Consider the following 19948-nt stretch of genomic DNA (forward strand, 5'->3'; position numbering starts at 1 on the left):
CTATAATCAGAATCAATATTTACGATAATCTGATGTTAAGTCTTCTATTTACACTGGTGCATTACTTTTGTTTCAATAACGCGGCTGAGTTATGACCTTTTAAAGTTGACCTGAGTTTGAAATGTACCCCACGAGAGCTACTACGATAGCGTTTTGTTGGAAGCGAAAAATGCGGAAATGTGTTTGGACCTATAACTATCTAAATACAGTAGGTAAAAAATGTTATGTACATTGTTAGCTACAATATTGCTGAACAATAGCAAGATAGACATTGTATATGGAAGTGAAAATTTGTTAAAAAAAACAATCAATAAAGTCGTGACGGGTGAAGCAATGACGATATTTTTGGAATTCACGAATAAAAGAGACAATCAAATTTATATCAAAGGTTGAATAGCATGTTTTCTCATTTTCTGGAGCTTGTTGAATTTTCCTGCGCCGTTCCAATGAATCAAGACCTATCAGACGACAGCGATCGGGGTACGGTGGAAGGTCAAGCGGGTTTTGCCAGGGAAGATTTCTTAGAGCCAGTCGGACAATTCTTTTCTGAACACGTTCAATCCGTAAGTTCCAAACAATCTGATACGGGCTCCAGACTAAACTAGCATTCTCAAGTAGCGGTCGAACCAAAGAACAGTATAATGCCTTCAAGTAATGGGGATCTTTGAAGTCACGCCCGATTTTGGCAATAAAACCCAGTTGCCGTGTTGCTTTTGAAATCAAAGTTGAGCGATGTAGATTGAATGTAAGTTTGGCATCCAACAAAACACCAAGGTTATTAACATGATCAACTCTTTGGAGCGTTTGTCCATCAATTTGATATTCAAAATGCAATGGATTTTGTATTCGGTGGAACGTTATGATCTGACATTTCGCAGTACTGATAATCAGCCAGTTTCTTTCGCACCAAGCAACAAATGTATCGAGGAGCTGTTGGAGCCGGACACAGTCGTCAATAGATCGAATTACATGGTATAATTTCAAATCATCAGCATAAACTAATCTGCAGCCGTTACTGAGCAGCAAAATAGCATCATTTAAAAACAAAGAGAACAGAAGTGGACCCATATGGATGCCTTGAGGTACTCCTGACACATTCGTAGACTGAGATGAAACGCTCGAGCCAAATTTTATTCGTAAAACTAACCACACAAGTAAGAGTTTAACCAATCAATGAACTTTTGAGTTCCACCTAATCGCGACATCTTTCGAAGGAGTATTCGGTGGTCTATTCGGTCAAACGCTGCTTTTAGATCCGTGTATACCGAATCGATTTATATCTTTTCCTCCATACGCGAAATGCAGGTCGAACTTAAATCTAATAGATTTGTGCTGACCGAGCGTCCAGGCATAAACCCATGTTGTTCAGTAGAGATATAATGTTTAGTGCGGAAGAGCATCTCATTGCTTACAATTATTTCAAAAAGTTTTGAAGCAGCAGATAAACTTGTTATGCCTTGATAGTTTCTTACATTACGACGGTCACCACTCTTGAATACAGGGAACATGAAGGATTGCTTCCAAATCTCAGGAAAAATGCCTTGCTCGAAAGATTTGTTGATAATAATGCACAGAGGTTCAGCTAAAGCAGCAGTACAATTAGTGTAAACTGCAGCGGGTATACCATCAGGTCCGGCTGAATACGATTTTTTCAGTTTCTTCGCAGCGGCAAGAATCATTTCTGGAGTAATTCTAAACGTATCCATACGTACTAAATTTTTAGGAACGTCCATGGTAGCGACATCAGCTTAGGCGTCGGAAGCAGTATTTCCAGCAAATTCCGAAGCGAAAAATGTTGCGAATAGCTCGCACGAATCCACCGTTGAATTAGACTCCACGCCATCGAGACAAACATTTGGAGGAATGGATGAACATTTTCGCTTTGAGTTGACAAACGTCCAGAACTTCTTGGGATTCCGTCGTTGGTCAGTTTGAACTCGCATGACATAATTTTTGTATAGCCGCGCGTTCAATTTACAATAACTTTCACTGGAATGTTTGAGCATTGTTTGCGTTGCCAGGTATTACGTTCCCGCTTGAGTTTACGTAGGTACGCTGTAGTCCAAGGAGTAGCAATGTGTCGTTTTGCTGATGGAAGATTAGAACTGAGCCATTGAAACAAAATATCACAGAATAGCGAAGACATCTCATTCTCGTTAGCGATTCATACAAAACAGACCAATTAATATCCTGCAAATATGCTTGAAAGGCAGTGAAATCAATTTTTCGGTAGTTCAATGGCATTGATTCGACAATAAGCTGGGTATCACATGAAACGCTTTCACAATCAGCGGGCAATGAAACAGCTAAAGGCGGGTGGTGAAGGTCCACGGGTAGTAGTGGGGCAACACAACGATCAACTACCAATTGGCTCTCTAACGAACAGAAGATCAGATCGAGCGTTCGTCCGAGATGATTCTTATGGCGATTCCTTTGATATAAATTCAAATAATCCATACCATCTATCAGTGTCGTACTGGCAGCGGCTAGATGAGAGGAAGGAGATTGTGTTTCGTCTGATCCATGACCCCACGTTATCCGTGGCTGGTTGAAATCACCGCACACAAAAACAATATCACTGGCGGAACTTTTGCTGCACAGCTCCGAAACAGTAGAAATGTGCTCATTGATCACACCAACTTGCTGGCCTTTATCGGGAGGGATATACACACCGCACAGAAATATCTTTCGGTCCCGCACGGTAGCACATACACACACTTGTTCGAGGCAACGACCATTCACCGTTTGTACAACAGAGCTGGCATATTTTTGAGAAACAGCTACTAAAACACCGCCAAACTTTGATTTGACACTGTTTGTCGCAGCGAAAAACGTTGAATGCATTTCCAAATAACTGTTGGGAATTGATCCGATCGTCGAGCCCGGTCTCGGCAAGAATGATGATATCGTAGTTGCAGTCACACACTTCCAGGAAAAGCTCGTCGATTTTGGTCCTTATATTCATCTCGTTCATCCCTCTGCAACACGGGATCATTTAGTGAAGCGATAGTTGTTTTAATACAAAAATACTCGCCTCTGGTGGAAACCCGAAAGTTTCCACCGTCCACGAAACAGCGCACGGAAGCAGGATTATTTTTTAGCTCTCCGAGCGAGGAAGAAGCAAACGACGATTTGAGTTTTTTGGCAAATCCACAAACTCTCGGAATAACAATTCGACGGGCCAAGAAGATGGGTCTAGAGCTTTGGTTTTCATGCAAGGGTCCAATCCAATTTTGTACGAAATGAACGACATGCCAGTTGCATCCTTCCCTTTTGGTACGAGCCGTTTCAGATCAATTGGTTCAGTTACACTAAGGCAGCGAGATATAATTTTTTGTACGTCATCGTCCGACACCAACGGATTAAGACCAGAAAGATATATCCAAAAATTTTCTGTATTATCGGTGATAATAGATCGCACGGACAGGTCACTCAAATCGATTTGATTGGTGCCTCGATCAGTCGGAACTTGAACTGTGGGTTCAGTTTCTTCGGTCCGGCGACCAGCCAGTAAGCCAGTTGGACTGGGTAGCTGACATATCCTCTATTTTTTAAATTTAGAGCAGTAACGGCTTTCGAAAGTTGCTGAACTTGCGATGGCAAATCAGTCGAATTTGCGGGTCAGGCGCTATTGTCGACACTTGTTGTGTCAGCAGTGCAGAAAAGCATGAGTTTGCCATTGGTGAAGGCTTCTCTTAGGCCCCTAGAATTTATGCCGCAACAAGTTTGGCTAATATGAATGTAGGCCTCACAGAAACCACAACGCATTGGTTCGATGTCGTTTACATCTCTTTTACACTCGGCGCATTGTTTATTCTCCATTGCGCTTCTCACTCGTTTCGTGAAACACGGACGGTAGATAAAGATGGCAAGAACTTAACGAAAGTTTTGTAGCTGCTGATTATTGACGCGTCAACAAATGAAAATAACCAGGCAGTTTTGCAGCAATGGGATTACTGGCACGATAAACGACAAACAAAGTATTCCACGCTGTGTACCTTCCAATAGGTCTGCTGAGATCGAATCACAGGTACTGAGCACCGAATATAACGTTTTCCGAAACAAATTTTGAAAAATTATTAGCGCACAACAAAGGTATACAAACTCCAACTTTACAAATCAAAGAAGAAGCAATAACTCAACCTACATACGGCGTTAATAAATACTTGCATTTTTTGCTTACAAGTAGATCGAAATAAATACACTTTTGAACTGGTTAGAAAGAAATTTACCTTCTTTCAAGAAAAAATCAACAATTTTAAAGTTTTTACAATTCCTTAAAATTTTCAATATCGGTTGTGAAACGCTATAATTTTATCAAAATGAAGATAAATGGGGAATTTTGAAGTTTGAAGCAGAGGTGGAAATAAGTCCATTTTGCGCACGAAAATGTGAATCAAGATTTCCGATTGTGAATCAAAAAACCGAACACCGTGAATTAAGAAATTGGGCAACAGAACTAAAATTGAAATTATTTTCTAAATTGTGGAAACTGTATATTACACGGAGGAGACCTTATGCATATGGCGCTTAGACAAATTTATTCTCTTTCTTAGAAGATAACCAAGTGCAAGCGAAGAACTTTAGCTGCTCTCTCAAAAACTCGTTCGCGCATTTATGTACCGCGGCAGAAATGAATGTACAACGTTTCGTACGGTCTCAGTGCATTTAGCCAAGAACGAGGTTCAAGTGACTTAACTCTCCGATAAGTTCCCGATAACAATATAACATTTATACAATTTTCTAAGAATATTAAACACTACATTTTTGGCAGTTGTGTTTTCTGAGGCTTGTTTAATTACTTTCCTTGGCATACGGCGCAATTGTTAATGATCAGGTTCTCTAAAATGGGGAACTCAACACCACCTTAAAATTAATTTAAAATTGTTTGCGTGGTAATACGTAAAAACCATTCAAATATGATATACAATTAAATGTAGTAATCCCGTTAGTAGTTTTAATTATATTAAAATGTTTTTCAAATAATAATGATAATTGAGGTTATTTTTTACACTTTGATTATTGAGCTTAATTCGTCACAAATATCCAGTTTTCTAAAATCTTTTAGGTCTCAAAAAAGTTGTAGGTTAAATTGTGGGTTGCAAGTGCATATGTTTAATTAATACGGCAAACGTCCTTGAAGTATCTCATTCAAAATTTGTTGCCCGGATTTGGCACACAAAATGACTTTAAACAATTTCTATTCAGGAAAGTTCAAGTCCGGTTTTGGCATACATAGAATATTATTTCGGTTTTCGTATTCAAAACGACTTAAAAGGGTTTTCAACGATAAGTTGCACTTATCATCCGTTCATATAACGCTCAATCACTTTTTGAAATTTGCTATGTTTCAAACAGTATCACACACAGAGATTTTTTGATAAAAAGCAGTTTTTAATGTATGTTGAATTATTAAAGTATGTTTCTTTCATGTTAAGAAAATTTTGTTATGTTAAATAAATCCAAAATGGAATTGGTATCGATAAATTTTCACGAAATCAAAACTTTTTTACGGTTCAAAACGAAGTTATTATAAATTGATGAATTCTATTTAGATTAAACTTCCCATTCTGCAATTCCAGAATTAAGAGACTTTTAACCTTATGATTATTTACCTCTTCGGATCAAAAAAACTTCACCAAATAAAATTAAAACTGGCATATAAATGAACATAAAGAGGTTATAAACCTTCAAAACTGGTCTCACACATACATTTCAAATTACCTTCTATGTCGAATATATAAACAGAATCACTAATACATTCAAAAAATATGGCGAGGTTGATTTTTATGCTCATATGATAAAACGTTTTGCTGAGAATCTACGAATAGTTTAGGCATCATTTGGACAAATTTTTGCATCTAATTAGAAAGCGACACCTATATGTAGAAGAACATGCAGTTGAATACTTGAACTTTACAGGCAGTGAAACTGTTAACTTTAAAGATGAAAAAATCAAGATCAACAAATCATCAAATCGTAATCACTAGCGAAGATGATCACTTGTGATCTTTTCCAATAAAGATCACTCCCGTTTTTTTTAAGAACAGTTGATAAGTGATCTTTGAATCACATTCATTAAAATCAATACTGATCTTCCGTCACACAAAATCGTTAGTGATTTTGGGCTACTATTATCAGTGATTCCTGTGAGATCAAATCACTGGACGATTCGATCAGTTTTGAGCATTGTGGAAGAACATCACATATGAGCAAGATCAGACATAAGTGCCGATTGATTTACGTCTAAAATCATTGATCCCAACAGTAATCATACAGGAATTTTTAACTCAGGATAATGCGTGTCAATGAGACTTTTAAATCGTGGAAAATTGCCAATTTTGTATCTTTGGGAAGTTTAATAATGGGTGATAAGGAATATTTAAGGAGCACGTACATCAATGATTTTTGTCAATTTATATGCATGAGGGTGCTCCAATTGGAGAAAATTGTCAATTTGTAACTTTCGGGAATGCTCCTTTAACAGTCCTTATCACCCGAGTTGGGGAAAAAATACGAAGTTTCAACACATGTTCTCGTTTGTTACAAACCGTGTTTAATTTCATGGAAATAATCAGTTTGGTTCGTAACCACATTGATAATGTCAATTTAACAGTTTTCACTGCGCAATAGCAACACGCAATGCAACATTAGTAAAACATATACCACACCAGATAGTGATTATAGCGACAAAAGACTTTATTTTATTCCCAGCTGGTTGATGCTGATGATGATGTTCATGCACTATCTAGATTTAACCCAATAAAACCCCATTTTTACATGAATTTGATTTATAGAAGTAACAGGAGCGCAGCATTTGGTGCAGCGTTTAAATGGTGCGTATTAATTGGTGCAAAATCCTGCACTCCTGTTTATTCTGTGTATGATATTCAAGCTGAATAATAAATCATTCATGATATTACTCCACCACGACGATATTGATGAATAAATTTCAAATACATCACGAAGCATGGAATCCCGATGTGATCGACGGAATGAACTCACCTCACGAGCCTAAAAACATTGATATCGGATAATCCATATCCGAGAAAATCAGTTTTGACGTTTACGTCACGTATACCATTACATCACCAGCATCTTAAGTGACAGCCATTTGAACTTCAAACTTGTTTAATAAACACAGAGTAGTATTGAAACGAGCCTAACTTTGTTGAAATGTTATTATCAGTTATTATCGGACAGTGATACTGATAACAATGAAAACATTTTTAAATTCCAAGTAAAACCAAAATTTATCTTATTGAAAATCATTCGTTTCGAAATTCATTATAATATCTACAATAAATTTGTGATATGAAAAGATAATACTGGCTATTTTTATTTACTATGAATCAAAATATTGGCTTATTTCCACCCCTGGTTTGAAGTGTGGACTCGCTTCACAAAAAAATATCATATATCATGAAAAAATTTCCTAAACTCAAATATTATTATAGATAATACTTTTTTTGCGATAGATTTTAAAATGAAACTGTACCGTTTGTGATTTTCAAGGAAGGAGAACCGCATTTCCAGGTGAAATTCCACACCCAGACATTTTACCGGTACTCCATATCACTACACACCCAATAGGGCTTCCATCGCCCCTGCTTATTTGTATATGTGTACAGAAGGAAATGGACTGTGGAACTACTTTTTTCGCTGGAGTGAAATCAAGCATCGAATGCGCAATAAGTATTCTATCCATATATTCATATTGACTGATTGATTATAGAACAAAAAATGAATGTATGCGCTGTGAAATGTATTTTCTGTAAAACTATTTTGAACCCGGCTTTCTAACCATTGTCTTCAAAAAAATTTATCAGGAAAGCCGGCTGCTGAGAAAAGGAAATCATTAGATTATCCTCATCAAAGCAGTGAGGCAAATTCATCTACTTTTTTAACATTGTACTTCGCCGTGGCATCCCCAATACATAGTAGTTTAAACCTAATACATTTCGAATATCATATTAGTATGTTGGTACTCATTAGTTAATCTAAACACTGTTTTTATCAAGCGAGTTGCTATTTTAAATTACATTAAATTGAATACATTTATTTTGTACATGATCTTATAACTATTTCAGGTTTGTTTGTATCAGTTCACCACTTATATTCAATATCCTATAGTTGGCTATTGGTTGAACTCATGGAAGAGAAAACAGTCTAACATAAAATAAAATTTAAATTGGAACTCCAATGGATTTAATGAAATGATAAAGAAGTTTCATGTATGGAAGGTCACGACAAGCAAGAATGTCGCGAACTGGGACATTGGATAGTCTACCTTGGGTACGCAAGGAATTTATTAGTCGGAAAGTCCAATTCGAAGGAGATGTGCATCTAACGATTTTCGCAAGAGATGATTTTTACCATTCGAAGTCCTGTGAGACGAGAAATAGAATGACGAAAGGAATTCTTCCGTATAGAAGAAATATTTAAATATTTTTCTCGAGAAATAAGGAATAAACAATTTTCAAATAGTTTTTTGCTGATCGTAGGAGATAGTTTAGTGCGAAAAAACAAGCAAATTGGAAACATTGAAACAAGCTGGTAACTGAAATTGAGAAAAGAGTAACACCAGCAATTGTGGCCTTTTGCGACATGGAATAAGAAACCCTCTAAATCTATTCTTGGATTTTATTTTCAATTCTTTTGTCGCCGCATTCCGTTAGCCTCTAGGCTGGTACTGTTTCTAGAAAGATAATGAGGACTATCAATTTCCTAGTGGTCTCCAGCCTCCAAAAATAAAAGTCTGTCCTTTCCTTTAAAAAAAATTTCTCTGCTAACTATTCATGCATTAAAGGATGAACACTCTTAATGAAGAATAAATTTCCAAACTGAAACTGTGCTTTTTATAATTTTGCCCAAGCTTGCCATTCTCTATCTCAACAGATTCGAAAAATAATGTTTGGATCATCTTATGAACAAGAGCCACTCTGATACCACCTATATCGGAAGATGATTTTTTGTTACCGATAATTTGTCCTAAAGATACCACAGATTTAAAGTACTAAAATATAAGATTCGGATGCAAACATGTCTTATATCTGTCATATGTGAAACATGTCTTGCGAGCATATAAACAGCTTACTGCTGAATTGTCACATAAATTGAGGTTATCAGTGACGATAAAAAACCTCAATTCCTGTTGATTGTATAAATTATGTAACCAACAAGTAACACTTTTTGCCTTTCCGATACGTAGAAATGAAAACCAACTTTTGAGATGGCTGAACCAATTTCTCTAGTTCTAAATTCGAATGAAAGCTTTCGAAAATCGAAGGTTCATTCAGATCCGACTTCCTGTTCCAAATTTACAGGTGAATGGAATGAAAATTGTTATTCGTCATAGAAATAACCAAGGAAAACAACAGATACAAACTTCCTAAAGCAGGATTTGAAAATATTCAAATCTGTAGATCTTGTTAGTTAACGGTTTCAGAAACAGAGTAGAGGTTACGCTTTGAAATGGGAAATCAAGCGATTTCTTACATTCACGTCATTGAGAAAGGTATTATTACACCGCTAGGTGGATTGAAACAGGTTTCTACTTTGTAATGACTTTATAGTAAGTCTATATTTTCTTTTTTTTGTGCAACAATGATGGTTAGAAAACGAAAAACTTTTTTAAAATCTATGAAAGACATTCACCAAATATATGTCCTCGGTCAGGATTCGAAACTTCCAAGAAGGAACGTAGGTAAATGCAAATAAAATTTGTAATGCTATCAATTACTATCAACTAAACTGTGAAATTGCAGTCATTATTCATTTTAGAGACTCTTCCTTTCCGGACATAACAGTTCTGGCAACGTAAACAAATTTATTATCGCTGGTGTGAACAGGAAGTATGCTAAATAAATCACAAACAAGTCGATGGCATACTGCTTCAACTACAATTTAAGAGGAACAGAAAATTTCGCATTTGTACTTTTTGGAAATAATAGCGTACAATACATAGATAATAATACAATAAGATTATGTTTTTAGTAACATCTTTCTTCATGAAACAGTTGTTCAGAACGATGGCTGCGATTGGCATATAATTTCGCTTTTTGAAAATATTCGCAAACTTATGCGTGAAATCTCTTTAAAATCGTGAAAAAATTGTTCATCCGTTGATTTTATCTGTAACTTGGAACAATGCCATGAGTTGCAATTTAAAAATATGAAGGATACAATAAAACAAAATTCAGTTTTTCAAGGTTACCAAACTGAAACCTTTTTGTTAGGTTTATTGTATTTTGTAGAACAAGTCATGCAATGTTTCTTTCTGTACGATAAGAATCGGAAGCGAAGTCTGTTTGCAATCCCTCAAAAGTTAAGACCAAGACTTCGCTTAGCTAGAAATAGAATACAGTATCAACTCCCTTCTAGGTAAATTGAGTATGTTTACCAATTTGAATTACCTTAGTGGCGTATCATAATCAAGAAGAAACGTAGGCAACCGCAAAGAAAATATGTAATGCTATCAATTACTATCAACTAAGCTGTGAAATTGCAGCCATCTCAAATTTTCATACTATACCAAACCCACTCATATGTGCCCACGCACCCAAGAAAATTGCATCATCACTCATTTTATCAATTCTTCTTGGAAGTTCCCTTCCGGACATAAGTGTTCTGGGAACGCAAACAAATTTATTACCGTTGGTGTGAACAGGAAGTAGGCTAAATAAATCACAACATATGGTATGTTTTCGATTGAAAATCGTTGGATATTAGCCATCAATATCGAATTTTCATCCATTAGATAATTCATTGGCTTGATGTGTGATTCCGGAACCAGAACACTGCTCGTTCTTCGTTTCGGATGTGAAATCATTTTTTCACTCAAGGAGAAAATCTAATCTCGCAACGTTCAGACGCGCACGTGTGTGTGTGTTCGAATAGCTCTCAGTGTTATCGTTTATCGATTGCTAATGTCGGCACAAATTTCCGCTTCTTTTCATTGCAGAATCTTCAAATTTGCCGCTCCCGAAGTCCAAGCATCGGAGCATCTTCTACACGCATCCGTCCTGTCGATGGTAGAGTTTGACGATGACATCTTTGCCGCCGGAAATTGCTTCGACCTGAACCAGCATCCTGCGAAGAAGGGGTTGTTCTGTCCTTTCGCTTACCGGTTGCCAACACCCGATCAGGGAGCCTCCCTAGCGAAGGATTTGGCAGCAGAGTATCATTATTTAGGCAACACGTCGGAGTGGTTTTTCCTTGCTCGAAAGAATGCCGAGAAGGTCATATCCAGGAACGAGCAGTATATCAAATGTGAGTACCATCGTTTTGTCCTTTCCATTTCCTACAACCGATCATTATGATATGCATTGTGCGAATCTGAATTATTTACGGTGAGGGCGAACTACATTTATTTACTGTCGCAGTTCTCTCCCAGGGTCACGCCTCGTTAGATTTCTTGGAACAGATTTTGTCGGCTTCTTTTATTCTGTTTGCTCTTTAAGTACTAGGATAGTAAACGTTTATACATAATTCAGTCAAATAATTTAAAGATTTTCAAACGCATTAAAATCGGTTGTGCAGCTTAACACTGGTAAGTTTCACAATGCTACCGAAAAAATCATTGTAGAAGAACATTGAATACATCTAACAAAATCGTACAGCAAATCACCAAGTCTATGTTGCATTAGCATTTATAGAAGCTTTGCAGAAATTTTCACATCGTCATGTTAAAAGAATGTAACCAGTGTTGCTGATTGCCGAAAATTTGACAGAAGCTGCTAGATATTTATCAATATTGTATACAACATTTTCAATCCGGTAGAAGATGCTACAAGAACTCATGTCTCTCAATGCATGAACCACGAGAGAATTTTTCTAAATTTCTTCGCTCCACTTCATAATCTGAGTATTTCACGGCCCTTAAAAAATACAGTCTGATAATGATTGGTACTGTGTGGAATTTACCAAGAGAGAATCGCAAATTGACAATTATCGCAGAAAATCGAATCGATGATTCAACTTGATGATTCTCATACTAGATTGCAGTATTTCAAAACCCTTGTGTGGAGCATTCACAAACATTTTCATAGACACAACTTATACCAAGGTTATATGCACATCGTTAGAATAGGCGGCAATAGTAAAATGATTCTAGAGCAAATATCAACTGCCCGTATAAAATCGTATCGCGAAACGAGTGTACGCGACCGTTTGTTACTTCAGAGATAATCCCCACAGCAGCGAGCTATCCTTTAATTCTCAGACAGGTCATCGAGAGAAATTCGCTCTCGCACTGGTGTCTATTCTATGTTAAATGAACCCTGCCGGTTTTTGCCTTTCTCATATAGAAAGTTTATGCAATCAATCATGTGTCATATACAATTCGACTCAGTTCATCGAGCTGAGCAATGGCTGTGTGTGTGTGTGTGTGTGTGTGTGTGTGTGTGTGTGTGTGTGTGTGTGTGTGTGTGTGTGTGTGTGTGTGTGTGTGTGTGTGTGTGTGTGTGTGTGTGTGTGTGTGTGTGTATGTATGTATGTATGTATGTGTGTGTGTGAGTGAGTGTGTGTCAGATAATCTCACTAGGTTTTCTCGGGGATGGCTGAACCGATTTTGACAAAATTAGATTCAAATGAAAGATCTTCCAGTCCCATACGAAATTCTTGAATTTCATCCGCATCCGACTTCCGGTTCCGGAATTATAGGATAAAGTGTGTTCAATATTGTACACCGTCACTTAAACCGGCGAAACAAAGCACGTAAAAAAATTTCTAAACTGGTCTCAAAACTACACAAATCGATAGTCATTATCAGTAAGCAACTAAACAAACCGATACCGGCTAACCTGCTTCCCGGTATCCGGTTCCGGAAGTACCGGAAATAGTGGTCATATATACCAAAATGGATCTCACTCACTTTTCTCAGTGATGGTTTGACCGATTTCCACAAACTTAGATTCAAATGAAATGTTTTCCGGTCCTATACGGAATTCCGAATCCGACTTCCGGTTCCGGAATTATAGGGTAAAGTGTGTTGAATATTGTACACCGTCACTTAAAATATTTTCTGATGCAACAAACATTTAAATCGTAATGTAGAGTGCGTACTAGAAGAGTTTGTCTGTCATGTCAGTTGGTGGCCGTACGAACTGACTTTGTTTATAACAGTTCTCCAGTTCCGGTGCCGGAAGTGCATATAATAGTGAACTCATTTCGTTTTCTTAAGGATGACATACGCAATCAAAGCACTGTTTTATTCTGTATGTTATGCATAAACAATCTCTTGGTTTCTTTCAAAAATCGAAGAGAAAAATTTTGAATAGAATACCACAATATTATATCTACATGAGAAAGGCATCATAACACCACTAGGTTTTGGTGAGGCGACGATATACGCCTCTCTTTGATTGCACTGATTGAATTTTGTAAAGAGTTGCTAATGAGCGTTCTTTGATACGATAAAACCTTGACTATAGCAAGAAAGCAGCCTTTCAAAAACATTCTAAAATGCTGTCATAAGGGACCGAATCGAAAGAGAAAGCATACAAAGAGAAACTGTCATTTGCACATTTGGTAAAACTTTTCTAATGTTCTTCAAGATTACAATATATACCGAAATGGCTATAAATATCTTCTGGACGAATAATATAGAAACGAATTTATGCTCTCTGCATAGTTTTGGCCGCCTCATAAATTTTTTGGTCAGTGTAAGCAGTTTGCTTAAGTTTAAAAAAAAAGCGTTATTAATCCACCTAGCAGTGAGATGATACCTTTATTTTATTCCGCATGTGTTTGTTGCATGAATATTTTTCGGTGTTTGAGACCTATGACATTATTTTAATGACTGTCGTTTTAAGCAGCAGTTTGAGATTTTAATCACTCATTACCCTTTTAATCGGAACTGTATATATAATCGAATTTGAGCCCAAGCATAACCCAAAACGTTGCGTATGACCATAAATTAATATGTTATTCCAGAATCGGAAGTCGGAGTCGGATAAAATTAACCACGGGACCGCCAATGAATATTTTAAATAACATTCTCATTAAAGAATAGCCTGTTATTTTCACAGAAACTACGACACAACCATCAAAGTTCAAGGCGACAAATAAATGTTTCAATGTAGAATATGATTCGTTATCATTTTCACCAAAAAATAGACAAATGATCAATACTATATTTAGAATTATCATTTATTCACCTATAGAAGGTTTTTCATAATTCATGTTCGTGAAATGAATACATGCCTTATAAATCAAATGTGAATTTTATTAATTTAAAATTATGTTTGTTATGTTTTTGTAGACATAAATTCAATTCTTGTTAATATTACGTTGGGATTTCCTTGAGTTTCAACATTGCCTTTTAAGTGGATTTTACTACTGTGAACAAAAAGTAGTAAGACTTTTGAATTATATTTCACCCGGAAACCTTATTCATCGAATTTTTTTTCAAGGTTAGTATGACTGTCAGTGACATTTGTGTCAAGTGTCACGTCAGAAAAAGTATTAAAAGTGCAATCGGCAATTTTCACAATGAGTGAAATTATTCAACAAAGAATTTCCATTAAATTTTGAGTGCGAAATCAAATTTTTGGTGCCGAAAGGTAAAGAATATTGCAAAAGGCCTTCGGTGATAATTGTATGTCACCAGCAAGTGTTTTTGATTGGTACAAGTTATTCAAGCAGGTTCGGGAACGCTGTTATGCGTCACTTGCGCAAAGCTATTCGTGGAAAGAGGTCGAAATTATGGGCTGACAACTCTTGTTTTTTGCACCACGATAATGCACCGTCGCATACTGCATTGATTCTTCGTTTCTAATTGATGCTTTTTTGTTTAAATTTAAATAAATCATGATTAGGTTATTGAAATTGCTATTGTGTACTTTTAAAAAAAGAAATCTTAGTGAATCTGTTGTCTCTAATGAATTGGTAAGTGTTAATTTGTCGGCATCCTCCTGTGAATTGTCTTGAGTAATTGTGGCCGGTATTCTGTGGTCAGCAGATTTTCGCTAAAGTAATCCAGTAATTTTGCAGTTTAAACTTATTTAAACAGATTTTGACCTAAAAAAAAGAAACTTTTTATTTAAATAATTTCCGAATTGATGAACTGAATCCAAATTAAGATTTTATTCTATCTATGTTTTTCTCCAAATCTAAATCCGATATGCTTCAATTTTTTATGTTCGAATTGACTGTACGGAAAATTGCTTCTCTTTATATACCTCATTGTAGCTAATAACACAGCGGGAAACCCAAACCTTTAGTAAATTAACGCCTACCTCAAAGAAAACCAGCGAAACCGATTTGATTTGATTTGATTCAAAATTCGCTCAGTTATTGCAAGCGTAGAAAATAGCGCGGCTTATGCTTCCGGTTTCGTGTGGGCAACCAACCTCGGGCCACTCCTCCACACAAATATTCTCTTGGAGCAACATAAAACTTTTATGTGGGTGTGTTTTGCGCGTATGCCGGTATTTTATAGATTCCTATTCTATTCTCTTCGCCTTCCAATATCACGACGAAGATGAAAAGGAAAATTTTACGACGACGCGAAGCTTTGAGCAATTTGGTATTAAATTTGATGTTTGAATACAAATTGATGCATAACGAAATAGGTCCTAAAAGAGCGATGATTACGGTATACAGTGCATTCCTGGAATCCGACGGCGACATACTCGTATCGACTGATTGAAATATTCATGATCGAATTTAGCTGTCGATCTGGGTACTTTGATATCTTGGATGATGAATTCAAGCTCAACCATTAATTGTGTTACGTAAACTTGATCAAGTTCTCCGAAATTGAGTTCACATTAATTTATTGTAGGCGTATTTTGACGGGATTACTTTACTTCTGGGCGCCTTTTCATATAATTTGGTTAATGAAGTAATCAAATGTGAAACGTTAAAAAAATCTAATAACTGAAGGGGAAAAGACACTGCAATTGTCGCCTTTTACGACATGGAAGCATAAATCCAGTGGATCTATTCATGGTTAAGTTTTTCTCCGCCGGATTCCACACGGAATCTACGCTGGTACTGTCCGGAGAAAGATGATGGGTACTATCAATGTCCTACTGGACTCCAGCCCCTATACTTCCATACGTATGGAAATTGATCAATAAGTCCTTAGATTGGACTTTTTTTGAATTTTGTTTAAATATCCATTGGAATATGAGTAAAAACTAAATTATCCAGATTTAAATTGGGTGTTCAGCCACAAGTTCTCGGAAGTTTTATAGCTCCAATGTAGATAGTTGGATATCAGATATGATTTTATAAAAGCCAACTATAGCAAAATCATTGACTTTTTGTCGAATATTGATTGGAGTGAAGTTCTCAACAAAGACGATGCAAATCTTGCTGTTCATACTTTTTCTAACATCTTGACGTATGCTATAGATCGAAATTTCTGAATTTCATCTGAATCCGACATCTGGTTCCGGAATTATAAGGTGAAATGTGTTATTTCATCAGGGGCGAAACATAAAACGTGAATATATTCTAAATCGGCAAAAAAACTAATCCAATCGGTCTTTATCAGTAAACGGGCAACTAAACCAATTCCGGTTACTCTTTCAAGAATCGAAGAAAACTATTTTGAAGAATACCACAGTATTATATTTCGGTTCATTTAACATAGAATAGACACCAGTGCGAAAGCGAATTACTCTCGATGACCTATCTACTGTGGGGGTTTTCTCTGAAGCAACAAACGGTCGCTTATTCTCGTTTCGCGATCCGATTCTGTATGGGCAGTGGATAATTGCGATAGAATCATTTTACTATTGCCGCTTATTCTAACTATATGCATATAACCTTTGTATAAGTTGTGTCTATGAAAATGTATGTGAATGTTCCACACAAAGGTTTTGAAATATTGAAACCTAGTATGAGAATCATCAAGTCGCATCATCGATTCGATTTTCTGCGATAATTGTCAACTTGCGATTCTCTCTTGGGAAATTTCACACAGCAACGATCATTATCAGACTGTAAATTTTTTTAAGGGTCGTGAAATACTCAGAGTATGAAGTGGAGCGAAGACATGTAGATAAATTCTCTCACGGTTCATGCATTGAGAGACTCGAGTTCCTGTAGCATCCGGATTGAAAATGTTGTATACAATATAGATAGCAATATAGCAGCTTCTGTCAAATTTTCGGCAATCACCAACACTGGCTCCCATATAAGGTTTGTGAATTTCATTTGGATCTAGCTTTTGGTTCTACTACAGGATGACATATGTAATGAAACTAAAATAGTGTCACTCATCGTAGATGGCTGAACCGATTTCGTCCATCTAACATTCCAATAAAAGATCTTAAAACAAAAACTGCTTGTTTTTCAATCTGATCTGACCTCCGGTTCAGGAGATACATGGTGATTCGTGAAGTGAAGCCACCATCAGTTCAAGGACTTGCCAATGGATGCGGGTAGACTTACAGTAGATCCGATATGACTCATCCATTCACCTTCTTACTATAGCTGTTACCGAAAAGCGAACAAAATGGGTTGAGCGGATATGTAAGTAGAGTCACTTACTCGTATTCCGCGGGAATAAAAGATGCTCTTCCAACCATAATATCCAGTGCATGGAAGAAGCATATCGCTATACATGCTTGAACACGCCTGATGGTTAGTTTAGGAAGGGCGCGTCAGACTCATTTCAAACCTTCAGAAGAAAACAAGTTTCCTTCAAATGACTTGGGCTGGCTATCCCCAATCCCTCGTCCTGTCATCAATTCGTCCGATGCCCTGATGCTCCCTCCCCTTCACGGCCCCGTTCAAAATGTTTTATATTGATAAATACAATGAAACATAGTGTAATGAGATTAATATAACATAAAATGATATAATATATTACAAAATAATATAATATAACATAATATAATATAATATATTATAAAACATTATATGAAATAACAGTTGATGTAGAGTGTCAGTTATGCTCTTCTATCTTCGAAATACTGCAGGAAGTAGAATATTTCTCTTCTAATAACAATAATAATATACACATCTATAAAAAATAATATATGTTATTATTATTGATGACGAATTAATAATAATAACAATAAATATAATAAAAAAAAACAATATAATTGTAATATATAATAAATAATAGAATGAATAAAATGATATGCTATGATATTATATTACTTCAATTTATATGTCATTTCTCGTCCTCTCATTCTGCCATCACTTTAAAAATGATAACTTATAAGGAAAACAAATTTATATTTTGCGCAGAGGTACGTGTAGTACTACTCATAATAAACCCTATAATATAATATAATATAATACAACATAATGCAATACAATATAACATAATATAATAGAATACAATATAATACAATATAATATAATACAATACAACATAATGCAATACAATATAACATAATATAATAGAATAAAATATAATATAATATAATACAATATAATATGATATAATGCAATGCAGTATAATACCATACAACATATTATATAATAACACTAGCTGAGTTACCCGGCGTTGCTCGGAAATGTTTCGGGAAGGTAAGGGCGCAATAAAATTCTCGAAATTATCCTGTCCAGTGAAATACTCTGATTGTAGTGACACAACATAACAGATCGGCTGAAAAGTTCGTATCGTTTCTATGAGAGGGCGCCACTAGAATTGAATCCATACCATTTTCAGTTAGTACCAACCTTCAAAAGCTACGTGTATAAATTTGACTGCTGTCTGATTATTAGTTTGTGAGATATTGCATTTTGAGTGAAGCTACTTTTGTTATTGTGAAAAAATGGAAAAAAAGGAATTTCGTGTGTTGATGAAACACTACTTTTTGATGAAAAAAAGTGCCGCCGATACCAAAAAATGGCTTAATGAGTGTTATCCAGACTCTGCACCGGGCGAAGCAACAATTCGTAAGAGGCTGTTACCGATGAAAACGTGAAAAAAATCCACAAAATGATTTTCAATGACCGTAAAGTGAAGTTGATCGAGATAGCTGACACCCTAAAGATATCAAAGGAACGTGTTGCACATATTATTCGCGAATATTTGGATATGAGAAAGCTTTGTGCAAAATGGGTGCCGCGTGAGCTCACAATCGATCAAAAACAACAACGAATTGATGATTCTGAGCACTGTTTGGAGCTGTTATATCGAAATAAAACCGATTTTTTTTCGTCGATATATAACAATGGAAGAAACATGGCTCCATCACTTCACTCCGGAGTCCAATCGACAGTCAGCTGAGTAGACTGCACGCGATGAACCGAACCCAAAGCGTGGAAAGACTCAACAATCGGCCGGTAAGGTTATGGCGTCTGTATTTTGGGATTCGCATGGTATAATTTTCATCGACTACCTTGAAAAGGGAAAAACCATCAACAGTGACTATTATATAGCGTTATTAGAGCTTTTGAAGGACGAAATTTCAAAAAACAGCCTCATTTGAAGAAGAAAAAAGTTTTGTTTCAGCAAGACAATGCACCGTGTCACAAGTCGATGAAAACCATGCTGAAATTGAACGAATTGGGATTCGAATTGCTCCCTCATCCACCGTATTCTCCAGATTTGGCCCCCAGTGACTTTTTCCTGTTCTCAGACCTCAAGAGAATGCTCGCTGGTACAAAATTTAGAAGCAATGAAGAGGTAATCGCTGAAACTGAGGCCTATTTTGAGGAAAAGGACAAATCGTACTACAAAAATGGTATCGAAAAGTTGGAAGATCGCTATAATCGCTGTATCGCCTCTGATTGCAATTATGTTGAATAATAAAAACGAATTTTGACAAAAAAAATGTGTGTTTCTATTAAACGATACGAACTTTTCAGCCGAACTGTTAGACGGCAACCCGATTGCACAATATTCCATCTCAGATGTTACAATAATCATAATTTTTAGTGAGCTTACTACAGCTTTGCTCCATGATAACCAATTCTGAGTAGTGTAGAAAGTATCTATGCTCTTCAACAATTATCGAGTCCCACTTTTGGTACA

General features: G+C 36.2%; 1 protein-coding gene across 2 annotated transcripts in view; it reads left to right on the forward strand.

Moving 5' to 3' along the window:
• The window catches only part of LOC131436379 (uncharacterized), a 731094-nt gene that overhangs the window by 386440 nt on the left and 324706 nt on the right, over positions 1-19948 (forward strand). For both annotated transcript variants that reach the window (XM_058605077.1, XM_058605076.1), the window contains one exon: positions 10964-11271. In XM_058605077.1, coding sequence (XP_058461060.1) covers positions 10964-11271 — 308 coding nt within the window. The remainder of the gene's footprint in view (positions 1-10963; positions 11272-19948) is intronic.

This window comes from Malaya genurostris, chromosome 3, assembly GCF_030247185.1.
Source record: "Malaya genurostris strain Urasoe2022 chromosome 3, Malgen_1.1, whole genome shotgun sequence".
In the NCBI taxonomy this organism is placed as follows: Eukaryota; Metazoa; Arthropoda; class Insecta; order Diptera; family Culicidae; genus Malaya; species Malaya genurostris.